Below are 26,213 nucleotides of genomic sequence, written 5' to 3' on the forward strand. Positions count from 1 at the left end.
CACAGCATTTCTTCATACAACCAGCCTTTGGCAGAGCACCAGAGTTGTTAATGCACTTTTCCTTATCCATACTTGATTGAGCTAAGGCAAGAGGGTAATATTCAGACTATTGAATCTCTTGTAATACCAGTTCAACAGGTCTACCTGTTTTCTATAACTTGTGTTGTAAACATCTATACATGAGCTTAATTTTATAGAGCTAAGCTGTGGACCCATACCGGATGTAGAAAATGGACAAATCTCACTTACAACTGACACAAAAGTAGGATCACAAGCTAGATATACATGTATGTCAGGTTACAAGATGGAAGGGGAATCTGTTATAAAGTGTCAATCTAACCAGGAGTGGTCGTCTCTACCTCAGTGTCACAGTAATTTATGCTATATATGTTCTCATCATGTACTAATGAACTATTTGTTAAATCAATACACAGTAGGTCTGTTAAATCTCAGTTTTGCTTAACACTTATACATAATTTATTCAGGTAGTTATACTCTCTGTGAAATGGTAAAACTATAACAGGTTATTAGTTTTCCGATTGTGTGTTTCTTAGTTTTTTATAATTCGTTCAGCTATACGCAATGTGACAATTGTTTCATAGAAGTAAACTATTAGTGCCATTTTAATGTACAGGTGGCCCAGCTTTAATCAGATTGTAATTTTTGCATTTACTAACTTTAGAGTATGAAACCAAAACAGTTTGAGTGGTAAATTGAGGCAAAATTGCTAAAATGCATGAAGTATATTGAGTAGTGAAATATAAGTACAAAAGTCAGCATATCATCAGCCATAGCAAATACTAATTTTTATAGAATTAAGCTGTGGACTTCTCCCGGAAGTGGCAAATGGAGCAGCCACACCTCCAACTGATACCACAGTAAGATCACAGGCTAGATATGTCTGCATGTCTGGTTATGAAATGTTGGGAGAACCTGTTGTAGAATGTCAAACAAATCAACAGTGGTCAACCCCACCACAGTGTCACAGTAAGATATATTGCATGCCTTGCATTTTGTTGCTAAATATTTTTTCTGCAACAGCATAAAAAAATTTAGTTATTATATCAATGAAGTAGAAAATATTTTGCGTATTTAACTGTTGCTTCAGAACTAAGCTGTAGGTCATGACAAGAAGTAAAGAATGGAGCAGACTTTGTATTGGGAGGATTGTCTTTATTAGGTCAATCGTGAACTTTGACTGCTCTTTGCTAGATTTGCTTTGCATGTTCACCACCCGTTTTTTAAACTACCCATTCCTCTACCACTTCTACTATTCATTTTTATCTAGTTTCTAGTTTTCATTGTTGTTTTTCACATTAACGAGTACCTAGCAAATCACATCCTAACGAGTGTACGATTATGACCACATCTATCATGAGCAATATTTACAATTGATGAAATTTTCATCCCCTGCCAACACGATTAATTTGGAGGCTAGCAGGCATTCCGATTGGATGAGGACTCTATTGTGTGCAGGGAGCCAGGAATTTGAATACGAGGACATTACCATCACCTAAAGCAAACAAAGTTTGTCTGCGTAGAGGAACCCGTAACAAATGAACATTATGTAAAGATGGAAATAATTAAGAATTTGTAAGCTGTGGAATGTCGGTTTTTCTGAATTACATTACAATTGCGGCAACCAACTCTAAAAGGACCAGTAATCTTTGTAAGTTGAATCTGATTTCTTTGTTTTGTCAAGTTTTGGAATTCATGTAAATCTAATATACTGTCAATGAATGGTCTACCAATTCATTTGACAGCACAATGTGTTATGACTAATAAAAAACTACAACATTAATCAGACCATCTGTTGATCTGTACTGGAGAATTTCAGAGCTCCCAATACAGATTTCACTTACCATACATGAATAAATAGGATCAGAAGTTAGATATACATGCATGGCAGGCTATGAGATGACAGGAACACCTGTAGTTGAATGTCAACTTAGCCAATAGTGGTCAACTCTATTACAGCGTCACATTAAGACATACTACAGATGTAAATACTATAAACTCTTTGTTACACACTATAATATATTCACTTTGTTCCACACTATAATATATTCACTTTGTTACACACTAATATATATTCACTTTGTTACATTATTTCCTCAACTCACTGTAACCTTTTTCATACCTACAATTGATAAACATTTGTGCTGATCTGAGAGTATGTATTATCAGCTTATAAATTTTAATACACAAAATGTGGCAATTTCTTTAACTAGTGCACTGTTTGTTGCAGAAGTAAACTGTGGACCTCCACCGGTAGTAGACAACTCTAAGAGACAAGTATCTGGACATTCATATAATGATACAGTCAAATATGAATGTGATGTTGGATATGATATGACTGAAGATGATATTATAGTATGTCAAGAGACTGGATATTGGACTGTACACCCTGATTGTGAAGGTATGTGAAGTGTGATTTAACATGCCTCTTTTAGATTGGCTCAAAATATTTTTTTGGTGTTTCTAAGTTAGTGGTCTAGTCAGCTCATGCCCCTACAATCAATACATTATAGAAGTGGCTTGTGGAGTACCTCCAACACTGGACACGGCTGGGTTGGTTTCTCTGACTGGAACACAGTTTGGACAGACAGCTACTTACCAATGTCTACCTGGCTACACCACTGACGACCCATTGTACGTAACGTGTCAGCTGAATGGAGAGTGGAGTCATCTTCCCAACTGCACTCAGATTTTAATGAAACTTAAAGGTAAAAAAGTGATTTTCATTAAGCCACTGACAGGAGTATTCTATTTTTGTGGCATAGGAAGATTTCAAAATCAAGTTTTTTGTGTGTGACTTTATTATGCAAAAAACTGTACAGGTTAGAAGTCTTTGTAAAAAGGCAAAAAAGGTTTATCTGTTAGGGTCTATTTGTTAGGGTCCATATATTAGGGTCCATCTATTAGGTTTTATTTGTTAGGATTTATCTGTTAGGGTCTATCTGTTAGCTTTATCTGCTAGGGTTCATCTGCTTTGGTTTATCTGCTTTTGTTTATCTGCTATGGTCTATCTGCTAGGTTTTATTTGCTAGGTTTTAATTGCTAGAATCTATCTGCTAGGGTCTATCTGCTAGGTTTTATTTGCTAGGGTTTATTTGCTAGGGTTTATCTCCTAAGATTTATTTGCTAAAGTTTATCTGGTAAGTTATAGATCTATTCTATAATTAGAGCAGTGTCCGTTTGTCAAGCCATGCTTAAAATGTAAGAAAAAACTTTGCCTCACACGGGAAATGAACTCAAGTACTCTGAATTACAGGCCTGAACTTTAACTGTCACATTATTAATTATGCATGAATAGGTTAGTTATGTATATAGTAATTACTCATTATGATCTCTCACGGTGCATAAGACCATCCATAACTACAATAGCCAGTACACTCCGCAGTCTCGTGCTCTGTGAGAGATCGTAATGAGTGATGAGTAATAAGTATGTGAATAATTAACTCTTTTGCTACCAACTTTATTTATCGTTGCATAATTTTGTATTTGGTAAAACGTAATATTTGACAAAAATAATAAATTTGTTGTATAAGCGCGTATACTTACATGTATTGATGTGAAGATGAAGAAGAACCTCCGTCTTTCATTACACTTCCTTATACCCTCCCCATACTGCCTTATACTACCTAATCTACTAGCTTTACCCACTAGCTTTATCCAGCTTTATGGACTCACCGTAATTATCTAGACCACCTGTACTGCCTTGAGCTCAGACACCATAATAGCCTGAGCCTAACAAATCTCATAATACAACATGCCCTTTCTTTTTTTCTTTTTTTTTTGGCCACTCCATCACTACTAACAATCAAACATAGTAACTTTCCTTACTTGTGTTGCTCGTTACCTGACTCCGTTAGGGCAGTCTTCATAGGCTATGCCTCTGGCTTGTCTGACCCTGTGCCACCGTCTAAAATACTCTCCTCGTGACTGCCAGCTCTATTGCCACTCTGCACTGGCTTTTCCATCACCCTGACCTCCACTGGTACCAATACTTTTACCGTGACCACTGTCACTACCAACACTGCCACCATTACCACCAACATCTCCAACACTACTTCCACTAGCCCCGACTAGCCCGGAGTCTTTTGGTTGGGTCAGTAATGACTCCTCAACCTCAACTCCATCTCTTCCGTCTTTACCATGCTCTCCCCAATAAAAGGCGGGCTCAACAGGCATCCGGTAGGAGGTCTTTACCTGGGCTATAACCGGCTGCACAGGGGATGGCACCACAGAGCTGGAAGTTGGCATAGGCCCAGACCTATCTAGCTCGACCTGACCTGCCACCAGTGATGATCTGCTACCAGCAATTCTCCTCTGAACCTCGGCTAACTCCTGCACAGCTACTCTGAATGCTTTGACATTTTCCAACTCCATGACTGCTGCCTCATGTATGGCTTTTAGCTTAGCCAGTTTCTCTTTCAACTTCCTCCGCACCTCCTTTTCCTCTCTTTCAATCTCTGCTACCTTTCTTCCATGACCATCTTTGTCTAACATTCCATTGCTGGATACTTCAGCTAAAAAAGAGCAGACCTTTTCCATTACAGATACTGATTCAGCTACTTTCTTAGCACCCTCACTTACCTCATCATGACTGTGTTATCTATCATACCCCATAGACACTTGCACATCTCTGGTGCCTTGGGCTGTCCCCCATTTACTACCAATTTCTACGTATCCGCTACTCTTTCCTCCCTTGGTTTTACAAGTCCACCAATCTTGACCTGTGTGACCTTTTTTTAACTTTGCTCTCTCTCTCTCAGTCAGACTTATTTGTCAGGTTTTGCAACTTGACATCATCTGAAACATAACTTGACCCAGCAATAATGGTTCTCGATGAAAACGGTTTAGCTGGCTTAATGCCTCTACACTCCTTAACAGACTCAAACTTACTTTCACATAACTCGTTTAAAACAGCAAATAATTTTAGCTGCTTCAACTCAGTTATGCCCAAAAAGTTTGTTCTCAATTCTTTCACCACATAAACTTCAGCATCTATATGCCTGTCTTTACTTTCCAAATGAACTATCACACTTCCAACCACTTTTAACTCACTACCATCAGCAGTTTCTAAAACTGTAGACGGTTTCTTTAACATTAGGTTCAACTTATTGGCTGTTGCCTCAGTTACTATTGACACCTCAGCCCCAGTATCAAACGTAAATTCCACATTTTCCCTGTTGACTTTTAAAACCTGCACCATTTTCCGTCCTAGTCAACCGTCATCATTATATTTATCTCTAGAACCAGAGAATCTAACGCTTCTGCCCTTACTATTATCTTGGTACCTTTCGTCATACCGATTCATCTCGCGCCTCTCCTTATACCTTTCCCCCTCAAGCCTATCCATACTATTGTCCCTGTACCTACTCAATTTGTCTCTCGTCTCGCGGGGGCTTTCTCGGTCCCTGTACCTCTCCCGGCTACCATATCGCTCATAGCTATTATCATGACTACCTCATGACCGCCTGCTGCTACCTCGTCTGTTGTAACCTACATCTCCTCCCTTATCCCTACAATAACAGAATACATGTCCTCGCCGTCCACAAGAAAAACATTTAATGGAGGGACAACTCCGCATCTCGTGGCCACCATCTCTGCAATTGTAGCAAATTCTATCTCTACTACTCTCTCTACTGTTCTCTCTGTATCTTGAGACATATCTTTCCTTGCTATTATCTCTATACTTCCTACTGCCACTGTCCTTATTACACTCTCGACCTTGTGTCCCATACCTACTAGTATCACGCTCCTCACTACTATTACCATAATACCTTCTACCACTCCTAGGGCTACTTCTAGGGGAAGCTCTACCCGCTAAATCAAAGCAGGTCTAGAGATAGTTACAGTAGAGATAGCGGTCTATCTCTACTGTTACTCCAGTACTGCGCTAGGCTATCAAACTCAGACACCTTTGCTACCTTCATCTTAACCTCCCTTTTTAAGTCAGTACCTCTACTCTGAGTTCTCAAGAATCTATCCGAATTGCTTGCCATTTCATGAGCCCTCAATGCCTCATGTAACAACTCCCAAGTCAGATTGGCGTTCTTCATCAAATCTCTAGTTACTTCTCTATCCCTCAACCCGTTAACTGCCACTATAAGGGCAAACCTTACCCTAACGTTATTATTCGCTACTTCGGCATATCTGCTCCAATTCTCTACCCGTTGTGAGTACTCTCTATCACTTTCTCCAAGTGCCTGCTTAGCCGCCAAAAACTTATGCCCCTTTACAAAGATACTCTTTTGCCTACCATAACAACCCTGCAAAATCTCCACTGCCTCTTCATAAGTAGAATTTGCACCATCTACGTTAAACCCTGCACCCCTCAATACCTCTCTACCACTGTGTCCAATAGCTCTCAATAGTGGCACTAACCTACATGTAGCTATACCTCTCATAATAGGCACTCTGTCGCCATCATCATCAACTACATAACCTGTTCTCTCAACAGCACTCTCAATACACAAATTCATCTCGTCTTTAAATCTTTCTCACAGGCCATCACCGTGCTCACCGAACACCAGCTTTGAAAAACCACTTTCCATCTCAACACAATACGTTTATTTCCCATCACAAATTTACTCTGCCCCACGTGTATAAATTTAATGTAATTCTCATCTTAGGACCCGTAATAAATGTCTACACCTCTCCAACACCGATGCTTCACTGCTACAACACTTCACAGCCTCACAACACCACCCTACCACACGTCACCCCACCTGCACACCCGTGAAAAGGTTTTATCAAACGTTTAACTTACACTGAAACCAGAAAATTATCGCTAACAATAACACGCAAAAGAATTTAGAGCTTCGTCAACTGCGCCATGTTGTATAAACGTGTACACTTACATGTATTGATGGGAAAATGAAGAAGAACCTCCATCTTTTTTTACACTTCCTTATATCCTCCTCATACTGCCTTACACTAGCTAATCTACTAGGTATACCCACTAGCTTTATCCAGCTTTATGCACTCACCGTAATTACCAAGACCACCTCTACTGCCTTGAGCTCAGACACCAATCTAGCCTGCGCCTAACAAATTTCATAATACAACAAAATTGCCATAATGTTTGAACCATATGACCCATAAAACTAAAGCGTTACCAAATTAGTCATCATAAACTTCTACATCAGTAGGGGCCATAAAAAATACCACAAATTTGTTGCAGAGTGAGAACAAACAGTAATTTCTTGCCAATTTCAAAAAGACCATAAGCATCTCTGAGTCAAATGATTGATCAACATTATCACAGTTTATGTGACACTAATTCTCAGTAGTACTGAAGTGGATCTTGGTTAGCAGGTTAAGGGAGGTTGTCTGGTCTCTGAACCTCCGTTCGTAGGATCCCACTCTAAACTTGCTGCTTGTTTAAAGAAGGATACAACCTTTTTCGTGTCCTGATAAGTGGAAGTGTCCAGGGAGATACAACTGTCTTGTTGGTGTACGGTGATGCTGATGCAACTTGGGAAATTTCCAGACTAGTTTATTGAAGAAGATGGTCACTGGTGCGCTGTGATGCAGGTGCAATCAGAGATGTTGGTGTGATGTGAGAGATTGCCGGCCTCGTTGCTTATTAAAGATAATATTTGGTGATGCGATGCAAACCATTTTTAGCTAGTCGATGCTTGTAGAAAGATCTAAAGAAGGTTGTAATATGTCTTGTATTGTGCACAAGAATAAATATAACCATACGTACAGAAGTATTTATATCCTAAAGGGCGGGCCTTAGTAAGTTCAAGGGGGTGAAGAGGATAGCTAGTTAAACAAGAGTTACAATGAAAACAAGCCTCAACCTTAACCCATTATATAACGGCTAAACGTATTATACACATATAATGATTACACACACAAAAATAAATAATTAATGATATATATAGTATATTGTTTATACCAGTCCACATTGGTACTGTTATTTTACTGTTCAATAAAAATCACCACAAGTTCATAGATCTAAAATTAGTAAAAATGTGGAGCTGTAATGTGCCTAACTCATGACTGGTCATTGCTAACAATCAAGTGTGATAAAAAAATAAAGGTTTTTGCAAAGTGAAACTACGCTTAGGATGGGTTGTTAACATATTTTTATTGGCTCAACACTTGCTTGCAGATATGTGTTCTCTTTTGTTCAAGTGCAGATACGATAAAGTAACTTAGTGGTGTGGTGGTTAGAGTACTAGACTCGGGATCGGAATCTTCCCACGCAAAGCATTTATATTTCTAAAGCTCTTGCCCTGGGCTAGGACAGACAGACAAACTGACACTGCTCTTATAATATAGATGATACCTCAGTAGAGTTCGAGTGTAAACTACCTCAAGGTTATTTAAGAGAGTTTATTAGAATATATAGTTTTGTGATACATTAATTTAGAAAAGCCATAACTTGGCTCTGATAATAAAATACACCCTAGGATGTATTCAATGACCTGCAAATAAAAGTGTTATGGCTTTGATCTCAGAGTATAATTTAACGTTTGCATAAACTTGGTAAAAATGTTTTTTACCTGACCTCAACAATTCCTAGAGTACCATAGTAAACAAAGTAGACAAATATAAGTCTATAATATAGTAATAATATAGAGTCTATAATCATAGATTGTATTGAACTGATATATTATAGAACAATGTCTTTTGAAAAATATCTTTCATTTGCAAAATCTTTTGAATAAAATAGAGTGCCTGCAGCCTTTGCATCAGGCTTATATAATAACCAAGTAACTTCCATGGTTATTATACGGCTAATCAAAGATAAATTATCAGAGAATTCATTGACCTCTCAGTATATAACTCCTTTTAAATATTGTGTTACAATATTAGCATCAAGTAAACATGATATGTGACTGGCTAAGACTACCAAATTAAAAATACCCAGTTCTAATTATTTCAGCTCTATTTACTGTTGAACGACCTTGAAGATAGTTTATATTTAACTACCCAGTATTATCTAGAACTGTTTGTCTACCTTCACATAAATTTAGCCTTCACCTTCACATAAAACTCTTATTTCTTAGTTTCCGGTGATCTGGAGGAAGCTCCATCATTTAATGAGACCATCAAAGAGCTGAGAACAGCTACTAACTCAGTACTTTCTACCAATCAGATCATTCTGATCTCCTGCACATCAGCTGGACTTCTGACTATCATAATTGTTGCTACGGTGTGGCGCTTCACCAAGAAAAGGTAACTTATCTGCTGAAAACGGACTAGTTTCTCTGTTTGCTATCAAATATGAAGAAGCCATAACATCATTTTGTTACGGATACTAAAATCTTTCAACAATGTTGTACGAGTCATAGTTAACCAATTGACTAAAATAGTAACACTAAACTAACATTAAGAGTTGTGTTCTTACTAACCAATCGACATTTACTATTTTTATCAATGTCAATAGCTTTAAAATTTGTTGAATTTTTGTTTCTCCGAGTTTTCAGAATGGGTGAGTCTCTATTTTATTTTTAAAAGTGTATAGCTGTTGATAAAATTTAAAGCAGCAATTGGTATGATTTGAAAAGTCAAGTTATACTGCTGTACAACATTACTGTATCTATCATCGGGATCATGAGTAAATGATACAATACCGGACATGAAATAAAAATCATGAAGAAAAACGTGTCCCTCATAAGAGGGTAGGTGTACCCAAATGATGACTTTACTGCTTAGTAGTTAGGTAATCACTTGTGATGACCTTACTGCTTAGCAGTTAGGTCATCACTTGTGATGATCTTACTAAGCAGCACCCTTATACTCTCCATAACCACTAACACAGCTGATATGCTAGATGACTATTTGAGGTCTTCTATTGTAACTTCAGGAAACAGAGAGATCATGGTGTGCCACCAGTCAGTAATGCTGCTTATGAACCTGATGCTCACTACGAATCCGTGTGTCCGCTAGAGGAAAGATGTGAATAGAAGCATAAAATAAGAGTTGCCTTCCTTCTGAGATATTAAAGATATATAGTCAACATATCTACAATATATATGGTGCTTCAGTGTCATTCCTGATTTATATGAACTGTATTGTCTCCAACAAGCGCCTGTAGTAGAGCTAATGTCTTCATTCTTAGATACTACATTTTACTGCTTCTATCAACACTAACTTTACTGCTACTTGACCTCTTCTACTTATATATCTTTGCTCTCCATTTATATTAATTGTAACAATTATTTCCATGCTCCATATTTTTATTAAAGTCATTTTAGCTCAATTGAATAGATACATGCTTCTGCTCACATATTATTATAAATCTTTTTTAGCCCAATTTAATAGATACATGCTACTTCTCACATATTGTTATATTTTTTTTAGCCCAATTTAATGGATACTTGCTTCTGCTTAAATATTATTAAAATCATTTTTTAAATTTTTATGGAGCCTTTTATATTTTGTTTGCTTGATAACAAGTTAATAAAATTTGCTTTGCTAAAATGTTAAAGGATCATTTATTTGCTAGATTAAAAAATACTTAATTATTGTGTATCTCATCAGGGTATGCAAAAGCTATTGATGAAGGCCAGTTCTATCCAAAATCCTGAACATATCATCTGTACACAACTTCTATCTATTCAGAATCTTGGAATTATCATCTATACACAACTTCTATTAATAAGTGAACAATGCAGTAATAACTCTATTGATTAGAGGGTCACCTACTTGCAAATATACATAACTAGCTGTATGCCCAGCGTTGCACGGGTATTAAAAACAGCTTATAAATAGCGGAAGGTAACGTAGTTGCTTGTCATCTGCTATTAGCCTGGCACATTGCCAATGACTAATTTGAATAAGCTATTAGTCGTATAGCTAAGCTTACTAATAGGAGCCGTGAGAGCACGCTTTAGTGACGCTGCGTAACACAGAGTGCTATACGTGTTTTAACCCAGATGACGATTTATATCGCCAAATGACCTCATTGCATCTTGCTTAGCTTAATTGGTTAGGTTATTGCCTAGTGAATAGAAAGTTCCAAGATCAAATCCTCTGCGATAATGATTGATAATGCCTAGATACTAATTGCTCTAGCAGGGCAGACTAAGCGACAGCCAACGACAACCTCTGAGATTGATATATATAGATTGATGAAACTCTATTGTATTAACTGAAGACAACAGCCAGTTTTTATCATTACCAAGAATGATAAATATTGGCAAGCATCACTGAACATGTTGCTAATGATGAATCGCAAGGCACATGCAAGCATACTGCCAATTAGCTTTCATGGTCACACATTTGCTGGAATGAAGTTGGCAATTGCCCAAAATTCATCTTGTTTGCTTTTTTATTAAGAAGAAGTTATGAACTGCGCAATAAATATTGTATGTGAAACATACAAAACACTGACACATACATTTGGAATGCCCGAGAAACAAACAAAAAATAAAAAGATTAAACGCATGGATATAAAATGAGAATTGGCTTACAATTGGTGATGGAAGCAGTTATTTCTATTTAGCATTTTAATAGAGAACATTAAAAGTTTACTTGCAGTGTACCTTTACCACTACAGAATAATGTAATACCTTGACAATTTTTCTATAAGAATTTGCTTAGAATCTGAATGCCACACTTGCTACCACCACAGGCTATAAAAGTGTATTAGGTCTATATTTGAATGTCAATACAAACCTCCTCATTTCCCTCTTAGTAATGTTACATTATTGCTTAACCTGACAGTGTTAATGAGTGGAGTAAATGTGAAAATGTGATTGTGAAAATTTTTCCAGTTTTAGAAATTGTGTTCTCATAAGAATTGTTCAAGATTCATCATGACTGGCACTACAAAACAGATCAGATACATACTGTTTTCACAAGTTTTTTAAGCATGAAGTTTTTTAGATGAAGACTAGAGAGTGCCAGTAGCCACCTGTCAATTCTAAGGTAAGGGCCAGCCAGACAGATAGCGGTAGGACTAGATTAATTCATTAGCTTGCTTGTGCTTCTGGTACAGCAGGTATTGAAGGAGGGCTGGCAGCTGCAGAACAAGCAACACCACTTTAACAAGGCAACTCCAGTCAAGCCTCTCATGTGCAGGAGCTGATACAAACAGGGACAGGTCTGGTGAGATTGTCCAAGCAAAAAAACGTCTGAACTGGAAAAACAACCAGTGACCACAACACTAGTGCTGACTACTGGTAGCACAAAAAGACCCTATAACTTGTAACTCTAGCATAAAAGCCAAAATGGACCTTGGCGTTGAAAACATTTAGACGAGTGGAGTAGCATGGAAGGGAACCCTTAACCACCCATAACTGCTATGAGGCTCTGAAAAGGTTGAGGCTTAGCTCCTGGACACAGTCCTGGCTGAAGTGAAAAAAGAGCAGCTGGACCTATCACGGATCACTTGTGTTGGGACTGCTAAAATTGCTACTGACTGACAGGAGACACAGAGAGCCAAACCAGTAACTAACTAAAAACCTGCTTTCAAAGCAGCAGGCCCGGCGCAAGTTGCTTGCAGCATCTAGACCGAACAGCTAAATCAGGCACCTGCCTTAAAATGGCAAGCTCGGGAGTGCCTGGTCAGGCATCCACTGCCCTTTGGGTCAAAGACGGTGTAGACCAGTCACGGCACAGGCATTAAATTAGACCCATTTCACTAGCTACTTCCTCCCAGAGAAGTTGGAGAGGTGATCCATCTAGTTTTTTGATTGACACCAGGTTTACCACAAACTTACTGAGCAAACATGTGTTCGATCAGCCTCATAAGGCTATACAGTATCAAATAAAGGAAAGCAATAGCCATGGCTTTTGGTGGATGAAACTCAGTTACCGTGCTACAGTTCTACAGAGTAAACCAAGTGTCAGTGTGGCTCCGGGATGTGAAAACCAAGGAGGTCTATGTGGTGAACCACATCAGTGAGAATGCCATTCTAGGAATGCTATTCTTGTTGACTCACAAGTGTTCTATAAAATTCTAGCAGCTCATGGTTTCCCTGGATGGAAGACCACTGAAGTGCATAGATAAAATCCTTTAGTATAACCCTGCCTTTGTCAGAAAAAAACCACTGTGTCACCTGAAGAGAACTTCTGGCATTAGTCAAAACCATTAGGAATTTTGACCCTATTTTTCTGGCTAGCAGTTTCTGCTTTGAACGGACCATGTCTCATTAGGTTGGCTGAACAAAAGGAAAGAGCCCCCAACCAAGTAGCTCAGTGACTGGAGATTCTAGTGAAGTCTAGCTACATGTTGGAGCACCAGATGCAGTTAGATCATGGCAAACTCAATGAGTTTGGCCAGCAGATGTGTGTAGACTATCGGCAGGGCAAGATCAAAGACTTGCGGGACAGTGGACCCACCTAAAGGGAGCTAGCCAAGGAGAGCCAATCCTTGCTCGGTAGACTTGAGGGAAGCCTAGGGATTATTTCAAGGGTCACCCAGACTGCATGCAAGGCAGCCATTTATTAGGGTTAACTCACCGTCTTACAAGTAGCAGCTGATTAAGTTGACTTAAGATTTGCCAAGGCCTCTTTGAGATTTTGTCATAGGCTTGGGTGAAGACTGGATGTGGAATACTGTTGTAACCTGACAGCTTCCATACTATCACGGTGTCACCATTGACCTTGACTTCTAGTAATGTTTTACCATTGCTATAGACATCATTACGCTACAACAGACCTTGCAACACAGTTACACACAATGCCTCTCCTCCTAGGAAAAGGCCACCTCAGAAGATCTAAATTCGACAATTCTTTTTAAATATTAAGATTTCTAATAAATCCAAACCTTTAATGTTACAAGATACAGAATTGCAAAAAACAAAACTACAATTTTTATTTTTTTACGCTTTGTTTACCTATTTATACTTTCTGTGTTCACTAAAAATCTTTAAATTGTATCACATTTTCCTCTATGGTTCCAACCTACTCATCATCTCTTTCGTTTTCCCAGAACTCTCTTTCTGCAGTAGATTCAAAGGTCTCCAACTTCTTGTGACTATTGCAGGCATATGTTGTGCTAGCAAACTTGTTTTTCGTAGACAACCTTAGGATTTCAAGAGATTTTTACGGAGAGTTTCTGGCACGACTAGCAGTTTCTACCCTGACCTTCTCTGCACTCAAAATTTTCTGTTTAGAATTGTCTTCTAGGCTTGGATTGCAAGAGCTAGGTCCAACTGCCTGTACAGCTCAAAAATGTGTGCCGCCAAAAACACTTTTTACCCCGGGCCTAGCCTTTGCAAATCTAGTGAGCAAACAAGTTTTCTCCTTGGCCATCTCAGCTAAGATGTATTGGAGGACGATAAAGTTTCCATACTTCTTTCTCAACTCCACTTCCTTTTTTTTCCAATTCTCTTACCACTCCTCAAACCTGTTCTGCAACTCTTCTCACCTTAATGTGACATTTTTTCCTTTTTTGTCAAATTTACTTTTATCCAATAGACTTTCTCATTCTACTTCATCCAAAAACCCATTAACTTGACTCAAATTACTACTGTTCTTTACCACACCCGCATAATTAGCACAATATCAGGAAACTGGCCAACCAAGTTTACTTTTGCTTACTCCCTCTGCTTTTTTTTACTGGGTCTATAAAATCTATCACTTCCATTGGGGCACTCTAAATAACGGTGTCTAAAATTACCGCACCATCTATATTTGGGGGTCCTCCCATGTTTTGGGACAATTCTGACGACCCGACAACTGGGATATTTGAAAAGTGACAGAAGAGACGACCATATGTCAATGTAGGTGACGAGGTGACGATGATTGTGTAGGTGGGATTACTAAAGGTACAGCTACACGTAACGAATTTTCCTTTGGTTCTGAGTTTTGGCCGAAATCACGAAAAACACAAAATTATTCAGTCGAAATTCACAGAATTATTTGAGCTGTGCATGCCCACCAAATTCGTCGACGAAACTCTAAACAAATTATTAGCAAGCACGATTCTAGCAGCTTTAGCAATTAGTATAGTCCAAGGCACGTATTGCGACACACAATAAAAGTACTAAGGCTATTCAACATAGTGCACACGATGTAACTGTTTAAATTGCGCTATTGTAGGTTAGCGAACATGATTCTAGAAAAATTTATGTAGTCCGAGAACATAATGCGACACGTAAAAAAAAAATTACGGCAATTCACCATAGTAAATACGATGCAACTGACTTGATTGCGCAAAAGATGGCTACATTTTTTACCACAAAACATTTGCTGCTAAAAAGGAAATTTTTATTATTAAAAAATAAACTATTTGTAGCCACAGTGTCTAAACGATAAATACATACAATAGCACAATGTGAGCAGTTGCATCATGTGTACTATCTTGAATTGCACTTGTACTTTTATTGTGTGTCATTATACATGTCTTGGACTATACTAATTGCAAAAGCTGCTAGAATCGTGCTCGCTAGCACGATTCTAGCAGCATAGAATAACTCTGTGTGTTTTGTTCATTTCGTGATTTCGGTCAGAACCAACGAAAAATTTGTTACGTGTGGCTGTACCTTTACTAACTTATTATTTGTCCATAAATCAACACAATCAAACGAAACTTTACTAGTTTTGGTTTGAAGCATCTGGTTCAGCATTTATAAACGGCAAGGTACTTCAAGTAAACAGCAATGAAATGCCACGACACTGACAGCAAATCCGTTTCCAAGTCTATGACTGACAGTGATTATTAAAGACAATCTCGGTCTATTTCAGTACAAGAAATGTAGTCCTAAAAACCTAAGATGGCTGTCACTCTTCGCGGAGTAATCAGCAACGCTCCCAAACATCACCAATAAGTTTGTGAAAGTCGCTGGTTGAGCCATGCTTTTGATTAGCAGAAGTTCAAGCTAAGCAAGTTTCAGGTTTTTAACGCAACCTAGTGCCACCAGAATAGATATTTGTTTTAAAATAACGAATGTGAAGAAAGAGGTTGTTTTGGTCACCAACTTAAAAAAGGTAGCGACAGTGATTTTAAAAGTGACGGCAGTGATTTTAAAAGTGACTACTCTGACGACAACTTTGTGTGGTAGGACCCCCACATTTGATTTCTTGATCACGTTTTTTAGCCCAGTGACCACTCGTTTTACGCTTGTTAAAAAATTCCTAGAGCAAAGTACAGCTATTTATCTCTCTTGGTGTTACAAATCATGCACTATTTATTGCCTTAATTACTCCAAACCACTTTTTTATCACTACCAATAACCTTGCTATTTGCCTTCTCCCTACCACTGGTTTCTGGTGTTTCACTCGGTTCTTTCTTGTGTCCCGCGTTTCTCAGTTTAGCTTTAACTTTTCCACAGACTACAGCCCACTGTTCAGTTCTTTCATCTGTCTAAAACAATTTTAACACTTTTTTTGTAACACATATTTGGCTCAACCTTTCTCTTACTCCATATTTCAGGTGAAAACTACATTTTTTTCAACAGGCTCAAAGTTTCTAGTTCCAGTTTGACAGCATCATCATCAATATCCTGACCTAAGTTGGTTGCTAACTCAAAACTATGAAATCTTTAGCTAAGTCATAACTCTCATTAACACCTGCAATATAATAATTACTAACTGTATCTTCAGCTAACGATAAACAGAACTCTCATCGGCTGTCATCGCAATCATGTTTTAAAATGAATCAATGTTTCCTGTTTCACCTAACTCTTTAATGTTTACTATTCTAACCGAGTAACTGCGAGAGTTATGTCCTCTTATTTTTATACTGTTTTTACAATGATTTCTCGATGTCTTTATCAAAACTAGATTCTCAGGACAGAGCTTTGATAGCTCACTTAGTATTATTTGTCCCATTTGTCCTTAATCTCAGATTTCTTATGTGAATCATTTTTTCAAATGTTTTATAATCTTCATCACTATTTTACGGTACTCTTACACAAGACCTAATTGGTCTACCAAACATGTGTTCACTAGGGAAGTACACAGAAGAAAATGGAGTTGAAATATGAGTTAACAAAACTGAATATTTATCTGCACATTCTGCCCAATCTCTTTACATTTTTCACAGAACTTTGTGCTAACTCATTAGATAGGGGATATCGAGGGCTACTGACAACTGCTTGAAATCTATATGATTCTACAAGATTTTTGAATATGTTACAACATGTCCATTATCAGAACAAACCAGTCTTAGTATACCAAAATTCAAAAATGTTGTTTTCATATCAAAATTCAAAAATGTTGTTTTCATAACTGAAATAGTTGCGTTAAGTGTTTGTGTAGCTATTGTAGTAGCCTCAATTCATCTCAAATAATAGTGTTTGATTAACAAATATAATTTATGCTCAAATACAAAAAACGACGATTCAAATACTTGCCATAAAACAAAGGGTAGTTAACTGACACACAAAGGTTGTTGTTTACCATTTGAAGGCATCTGACTACAAATCAAAAGATTGTAGTTTGCAGTTCCATCAAGTCCAACATTCAACTGTTTGTTTCAGTTTGCTGTAACTGTTCTCCCAGATTGACAGAAAAGAAGCCTCATATGGGTGCGTTTGATGATTTTACATACAACTGTGTATACATAATTGTTTTATTTATTCTTTACATTACTGTGAAACTAAAAGCAATATAGTAACTTGTTACAATATGGAAATAGTAAAAGGCTACACATGCAAATAAACAGGGGATTGATATTTGATAAAACAGAGTTCTATAAAAGCAACGCCACAATGTCACCAATATAAAATACGAGGTGAATGTCCAGCATTGCACAGGTAATAAAAAAGGTTTTTGCATAGAAAGTTTATTTTTAGACCAAATAGACAACAATTACCATTCAAAGTTTCAAGTGAAAGTATTTTTTTATTTTTGTCTGCGCTCGACCAGTGCATAATTCAAATATTTGAAAACTCGATGCATAGCTAAAACAGATTATTAAAAAAATTCCTGTTTCTTATGCCACACATTTGTTGAAGATTATAAACAGCTTATAAACAGTGGCAGGTAATGTAGTTGCCATTGACTAAGTTTCTATACCCAATGAGTTTGAGTAACTCGAGCTAGTAACTTAAGTTAATATTTTCATCCTTACTATAATAAGAACCGTGTCTGTCCGAAGTCAGCTAATAGCATTTGGAAAAAAGATTGTATCTCACAGGAATCAAACCTATACATTCAGATTCACGAATATGAAGACTAGCATACTACCACTAGACTATGCCACCACCTTGCCACACTTTGAAATAATTGTGCATATAATCATTAGACATCATGTCTCGCAGCGCCTGGCACTGCAAGCATGCGTAACCAAATTGTGTGAAAAAATCTCGTCAAGGCAGTGACAAGACATCAGCAGCAATAGTTTGATGGTGCCATACAATTACCATATCATTCTGGCAACAGCTTTAATTGGATACTGTGGGTATGGGTACAAATGGACCAGCAGCAGGGTGACAGCAAAGTCAACAAACAAGTTACCTAAAAAGGAGACTGAAAATTTTTACTGCCAACTGGTAAACCATTACAGAAACATTTTTAACCATTTGTGCGTTATATGTAACTGAAGCAAGAACTATTCAATGCAAATTCTTCGTTAGAAAAAGAGGACCGTCGTCGCTCGTTATGACTCTTAGCAACCCAAAGTTTGCGAAAACTCTCTAGAGTACATACTCTGCTTGTAAATGTGTTGCCATTCAATCCACATACATCAACTCACATGCTAAAATGACCAACAGTTACCATAAAGTTTTTACCAACTATTGTACATAATTCAACTCCCAGCACCTCAAATGGGTGAGCTAGCATCTCTGAAAGCAGCGAGGGTCTCTTCATCTGCAACATGGCAGCTTCGTTGCATGGTGTGCAACTCAACAACAATTTTTCTAAACTGTTGGCATTTTTGGCCAACAAATTGTGTGCTTGGCTTTTCCAAAAGGTTTTGTCAAACCTGAGTGCCCCTTATGTAATTGAATCAACAATCTTTAAATGCCCTCAATGGAACTATCCTCTTACCTTCATCGAACGCTAAATTCTCCTAAGTAAATAAGAACGAACGAAGAATAGGATATATGAGTACAGATCGCAAGTTTAGTACTTAGCCTTAGATGGTCACAGCATGAATCTATGTTTCTTGTAGTCACGTTAAAATTTGTTAAGTAGGCATCTATAACTGATATAGTCCAACTGCAGCTAACATTGTGATAGTAAGTAAGCTAGACTCTAGGCGCAGTAAACTTTCCAGAAAATTTACTGAAATCAGCCTGACAACTAAAGGAAGTGCTAGCTAAATTTATTGCTATTTGCTACATGTGCTAAGGGAAGAGGTGATATGATGGAAATTTAAAAATTATTAAAAATGATTAAAATTATTAAAATGATTAAAAATTACCAATGTGTAAAGGAACCGACTGAGTTCCTCTATTTGTTCCACAAGGAAACAAACCACTCGAGTGTGAGGCAATGAATATGTATTTCTTAACAAATTTATGATGATGCAGTTAAATATGCAATGAACATGTAAGTAACTGCATATGGTGAGACTTCCTTGTATATGCTTCAAGGTTCCTCCTTCAAGCTCGGCTAGTCATCTGTATGGTACTTAGTTTCAGTAACACAAGCGATCATATGTCTGGCTTTAGTAAAGCTGAGTACAGCTTTGATATCGAAGCTGATTTTGTCTTTACTAGCCGAGATTGTTTTAGCCATGCCAACTTTAGTCCTGTCAGCTGACCTGGCAACAGCCATGCCAATATTGAAGAATCTTTTATAAATATTGAAGAATCTTTTGCTCGCATCATATTGCATAAGTTGAGAAAAGTAATAGAAATTATTTTTATGACAGATAGGGTTGTCCTGCTCTCTGACTATTACTAAAGCAATGCCGGACATTCATCTAGTGAGGTCACCTGGTAATTGTTAGATTTGACGCAATGTCATTGTGAGTATTCTAACTGATGTAATGAATACAGTATCTTTACTATTACTAATCACTAAGCTCAGTTGGACATGTAGTCTGTTGGGTAAGCTCGCCGCCTCCAGAACTAAAAGTGCTGACTTTAAATCCAGTACAAAGGGCTTTTCTCATTCCTAAAACTTTATCGCTGTAACTGGACACAGAATACGACAGACCAACAAACAAAAGACATCTGTTGAGATTTATATATATATAGATGAGAGTTTTGATAAACAGACATGTATATATGAGTATAATTGTCTCTACATGTCTATGAGTATAATTGTCTCTACATGTATATATGAGTATAATCTCTACATGTATATATGAGTATAATTGTCTCTACATGTATATATGAGTATAATTGTCTCTACATGTCTATATGAGTATAATTGTCTCTACATGTATATATGAGTATAATCTCTACATGTATATATGAGTATAATCTCTACATGTATATATGAGTATAATCTCTACATGTATATATGAGTATAATTGTCTCTACATGTCTATGAGTATAATTGTCTCTACATGTATATATGAGTATAATTGTCTCTACATGTCTATGAGTATAATTGTCTCTACATGTCTATGAGTATAATTGTCTCTACATGTATATATGAGTATAATTGTCTCTACATGTATATATGAGTATAATTGTCTCTACATGTCTATATGAGTATAATTGTCTCTACATGTATATATGAGTATAATTGTCTCTACATGTATATATGAGTATAATTGTCTCTACATGTATATATGAGTATAATCTCTACATGTATATATGAGTATAATTGCACATTTAAAAGCAAAAGCTAAAGATATGAAAAGTCAGACTGGAAACTTTACTAATTTAATCTGATTGAGCAAGTTTTATCCCCTGATACATCCAACTTGTAGCATAATGCGGATTATTTTGTATAAGTTATATGAAATATAAAATATGCAAATTATTTTGTACAACTTATAGAAAATATACAAATTATTTTGCACAACTTATAGAAAATAAACAAATTATTTTGTATATACAAAACATACAAAAACCTAAATCCTTATGGCAAAGGCTAAAATCATCCAATGTTAATAAGATATGTTATGACTAATGATACTCGAGTGGACAAAAGACATTATTTATCAGGTTTATTTAATACGTACCCTTCACAGCGCATAATGAAATAATAATTTAATAACGAATAATTAGATCTGCAACTAATATCATTCACTGCTAAGATTATCAATTGATATCTTGTTATATTCGTTGAGTGAACAAACCAAAAACTTGTTTTACATGAACTCTATGAAATACACTATTTAAATATCACTCTAGTTGCTAGGCGCCCTGCAAAAGGTAGCTGAGAAAAGAAAGAGATAAAGTTTTATTACAAAAGATAGCACCATGTATTTTACTATATCAAATAATCTCAACAAAAATAGACTAAAAATAATTTACAAACTAAAACTTTCATTACTGAACGCACCCAACTCTCTTAATGGCAAGCCAGTTTTTAACAGTTCAATGCAAACTTCTTTACTTAATTTGGAAAACGATAAATAGTGGCTAAGCAGTTTTATGAGTAGATGTGATATGGGGATTGAATTTGCTTTGTCAATTTGTTCTACTTTTACTGTTTAGTTTGTATATTTTTGCTTAGCTTGTGGGAACTAATCTGATTATTGCTGGTTTGGGTACAAGTGAAAGTGTTAAGCTATTGTAAGCAATACTGATATTTATCAGTAAAATATACCTCTATATTCTATAAGTCCAAGAATTAAAATATAATATCACATAATAATAAAAGAAATCACATAATTCGCATGATTCGAATAACCAAATAATTCGCAAGGTGAGTTACTTTGCAATCGAGCGTTTCAATGAACACCTGCTGATGCAGATTTTACAAAGCATAGAACTACAACGGAATATTGGTGCACAAGTCTTATAAATAGTAACAAATAGTTACTGCTCATAAATGGTTAATATGTATGTCTATGTATATATATATATATATATATATATATATATATGTCTATGTATAGGTATGTCTAAGTATATGTATGTCTATGTATACGTATGTCTATGTATGTCTAAGTATATGTATGTCTATGTATATGTATGTCTATGCGTATGCATGTCTATGTATATGTATACCCTACAGGATGATCTTATTCGCGGAGTTAAATTTCGCGAAAATTGCCTTTTCATGCATATTCGCGGATTAATTTATTTGCGGCTGAACACTGTCACTCTCTATGAATAGTTAACTCTATTGCAGCTAGCAATAGAGCCAACTCTACGCATGCACACAGCACATGTTTCGGTGTGCGCATACACCGAAACGCAATGTACGCCACAGCTCGCAACTACGAGTCGATCATGCTAAGCTATAAATCTTTTGCTGCGTTCAGAGGTTTTCACAAATATTCATCAATTTGGAGGCCTTTGATGAACCAACAATTTGTGGTAAGTAATGAGTTTTTTCAAAACCATTTACTAAATTAGTTGAATTTTACTTTGGTTCTTCGGTAAAACGCAATATTTATTTTTTCCATCCCTACCGCTTCATTATTTGTTTTAGTGTGAGAGAAAGATTTTTCATCATACACGGAAGCACAATGACTGCAAGGATAGTAGATGTCATTCTTAGAAGATCACCAATCATTCAGGGAGGTCTTGAAATTGAGGTAGAAGTGACCGCAGCTGCTAACGAGGAGAATATATCTGTTTTAAAAAGGAACAAAAGCGCCTTTACGACCACAAATTTCTGGTTAACCAGCAGAACTTTGCAACAGTAAGCCACGAGGAGATTTCTGATGTAAACTTTCTTACCAGTCATGTAGTAGCGAGAGAATCGCCTTTAACAACTACCCAAGACAGTGACAGCGACAGAGCTGCTATTACCAAAATATCTAGTCAGAGAGCACCATTGCACGCTAGTATTCACTTATCAAGAGTACCAGTTTAATTTTATTGCTAGACAACCGCCATATGGACTAAACTGTTTATATTTATTCCATTCATCGTTTGTAAAATTTTATTTGTATTTGAAATATTTTATTTGTACTCTCAAGTTTGTAATAAATTATAATATATCTATACATGAAATAAAATATATAATATAATCATGTTTGCTGCAGCGATATCAAAATGTTGTCGATGAAAGGGTCTAGGTTGGCTGGTTGCTTCTCTGCCAATATTCCTGCCTTGATGAATATTACTACTTGTCTCTAGTTTTCGTAATCAGAGTAGGTTGTTTCATTCTCAATCTACAGTAAACACAAAAAAGAAAAAAGATTAATAAGTGCAAATGGGCAAAAACGTGCTGTGGTGCAGAAGTGCAAAAATAATAGCCGGAGTATTTAATGAAAGCGATCAGTTTTTAAACAAAAGAATTAACTAATGCAGTTAATTATGAAAAAACGTATCTGCACTGCAAATCAAATACATATCATAATGTCCAGATCAGAATCATGATCGTCCTCAACTTCGGTATTAGAGATTGATGGAAATGACTTCAATGTAAAAAGACTAGGAGAGATTTTTGGCGATGACAAAGCCATGCCGAATAACTTGTGAAAACCTTGAATAATTTTGTAAAGTTTGATGCAATGGCAATAAAACCCGGCGATGATTTGAAAGAATTTTTGGAACTCGGCTACGTTTAGTACTTTACCCTAGCGACTATTTTTGCGATGACGCCATTCTGCATATCTTGTGACAACCTTGAATAATTTTGTGAAGAAATGTGATGCATTGGCAATGGTGTTTGCTCAAAGCCCAGGCAATGATTTTTAAAATGTTTTGGAACTCAACTACGTTTATAGTATTTATGCCTAGCGGCTAGTTTTCAATTTGATGTAGTAGTTATTCTCCCTTGTGATTAAAAATAGAACTAATTCACAGAATTTAATAATTCGCGGAATGGACCGTTCGCGAAATCACGAATTTTTATAACCAACGAATATTTTCATCCTGTAGGGTATCTATGTATATGTTTGTCTATTTATATGTATGTCTATGTATACACATGTCTATGTATATGTATGTCTATGTATATGCATGTCTATGTATGTCTATGTATATATATACATATGTCTATGTATGTATATGTATGTCTATATATATGTATGTCTATATATATGTATGTCTATATATATGTATGTCTATGTATATGTATGTCTATATATATGTATGTCTATGTATATGTATGTCTATATATATGTATGTCTATGTATATGTATGTCTATGTATATGAATGTCTATGTATATATACGCAAGGTTGATTCAATAATATAATATAGTGAGACACCAAAAAGTTATATTATAGAAGCTTCGATCACTGTGACTGTCACCAATGTTGTTATTGACATTGAATCAAGTTCATTGTTGAAAGAAAAACCGCATATTTTAATGTTTAAAGAATGATATATGATGTTGATATAGTTGCAGTAAGAGTATTAGCAGCAGCGTCAGCGGTGGTAGTAGTAGTAATAATACTAGTAGTAGTAGCAGTATTTGTAGCACTTGACATCATTTAGCTGCTAAACACAAAGTTGTTGAACAGAGTCATCGGCTATGAGGACTATATGGGTAAATGAGACCATTCAACAGTTAAACAAAAATGACAAGTCAACTGGTGATGATTGACTTTGAAACTTTTAAACTGAAGAAAGTTAGAATGTGAGTGTAATATTTATGTGAATGCAAAATGTTTTCTCCTGTGCTGACTTCAAGCTTAGGAAAAATGTAGCAAAATACCAAAAACACTACTAAAAATAAACATGCCAAAGATGGCTTTATCAGACAGCTCTATATTGTAAATGGCCATCCCATAAAATTAGTAAGGAAGGAGTGTTAGTGAAATTGTCCTTATGATCTGTGACTCAAGTAAATATTTCCAAACTCAAGTAAATATTTTGGGAGCGTGCCTCTAACAAGGCACGCTCCCAAAATATGTCTAGCAGATGCTTCAACTTTCTATGTGAGGCTAACAACCCCAATAGTTGATAGTTCACTCATTGGACCATTCACACCTCTGATCATTGTTAGTCAGAGAGCAAAATATTTTAGGCAAATGGAAATATGGCATTTCAAAAGATACCCTGCCAAATAGCAGCTAAGAGTTATATTTTGGGAGTGTGCCTGGGCAAGGCAATGTTCCAAAATATAACAGGCAGATGTTTCAACTGCCCGTGTTAAGCTAATTAACATCTATGATTTATGGTCTATGCGTTAAAATCTTATCATCTCAATAGAAGATTACCAGTGAGTGTCAGCGTGCAAAATACATCAGTCAAAGGAAGCATGAATTTTTGAAAAAGACCCTGCCTGATGGAAGCTAAGAGTCTACTGTAAGGAGAAGTTGACCTCTAGTAGAGGTCATCTAGCTATCATAAAGCTAATAGTCAGCACTGATTATATTTTGCTGCCGAGTCGTAAGCAGTGATGAGGTAGAGTTTAGATTGAGTAAAATTCTTACAGTCGTGAGAATAGCGAGGCAAACCATAAGGTATGATAAACATTCCTTAGTAATAACAATGTTTTATTAGAGACATGCTGGTCTTTCGAAGGTAACTCGTTGATTATTTTTTGCAGTATTTCAGTAACTTGTACAAGATTTTTTATTCACCGAGTTTTCACTTCTTCCATAGTCACCAAACATACGGGCATATTCTGATTATATAATACAAAAGATCTTTCGTAAATCTCATCAACTGTTATCTAAGTTACCATCTCACTACAAATATTGCAGTAAAAATATATATGAGTAGACTGAAGGGCTCTTATCTAAGACACAAACTGTCATCACAAACAAAAGATATTATCTTAGAATGTCAAAATTAGTGCGTGTTGCAATTAAAGTTCTTTAAAATTGTACCAAGCCATGTTTATATACACTTTGTTCATAATATTTAAATAGATTTCACATACAGCGAGTGATTTACAGATAACTGCGCAAAATACAATTAATTAAACAATAACAGTCAAAACAGAAATCCATACACTCCGTTAAAGTGAGTGGCAAATTTGTATTATCGCTGCATCTAGCTAGATGCCTTTCAGTCTTTTAAACTACATGATAATTACATTTTTGATAAGAACCTCCATATATCACAATATAAATGATGGCATCTATGAAGCAATTAGTAAACAAAGATATCTATATAGTAGTTAGTGAACAATGATATCTATACAGTGGTTGGTAAACAATGACATCTACATGAAGGTTGAGTAACATGAAATTACTTACGTAATTGAAACTTGCTTGTGAATTATTAACTGTTTGTATAAAATTAAAAACTGGTGCTACTAATTTAGTGCCAGCTTATAGTCACTTGAATTCAGGTTGCTTCTGAAAGTATT

General features: G+C 36.3%; 1 protein-coding gene across 1 annotated transcript; it reads left to right on the plus strand.

Moving 5' to 3' along the window:
• Window positions 1-283: 283 nt before the first annotated feature.
• On the plus strand, window positions 284-10,325 carry LOC137401992 (membrane cofactor protein-like). Its single transcript, XM_068088462.1, has 6 exons — window positions 284-371; window positions 814-987; window positions 2,249-2,419; window positions 2,532-2,726; window positions 9,033-9,201; window positions 9,833-10,325. Exons 1-6 carry the CDS (start codon window positions 290-292, stop codon window positions 9,930-9,932), a joined length of 891 nt encoding a protein of 296 aa, XP_067944563.1. The 5' UTR covers window positions 284-289; the 3' UTR covers window positions 9,933-10,325.
• The last annotated feature ends 15,888 nt before the right edge of the window (window positions 10,326-26,213 follow it).

The sequence above is a fragment of the Watersipora subatra genome, chromosome 8, assembly GCF_963576615.1.
Source record: "Watersipora subatra chromosome 8, tzWatSuba1.1, whole genome shotgun sequence".
NCBI lineage: Eukaryota > Metazoa > Bryozoa > Gymnolaemata > Cheilostomatida > Watersiporidae > Watersipora > Watersipora subatra.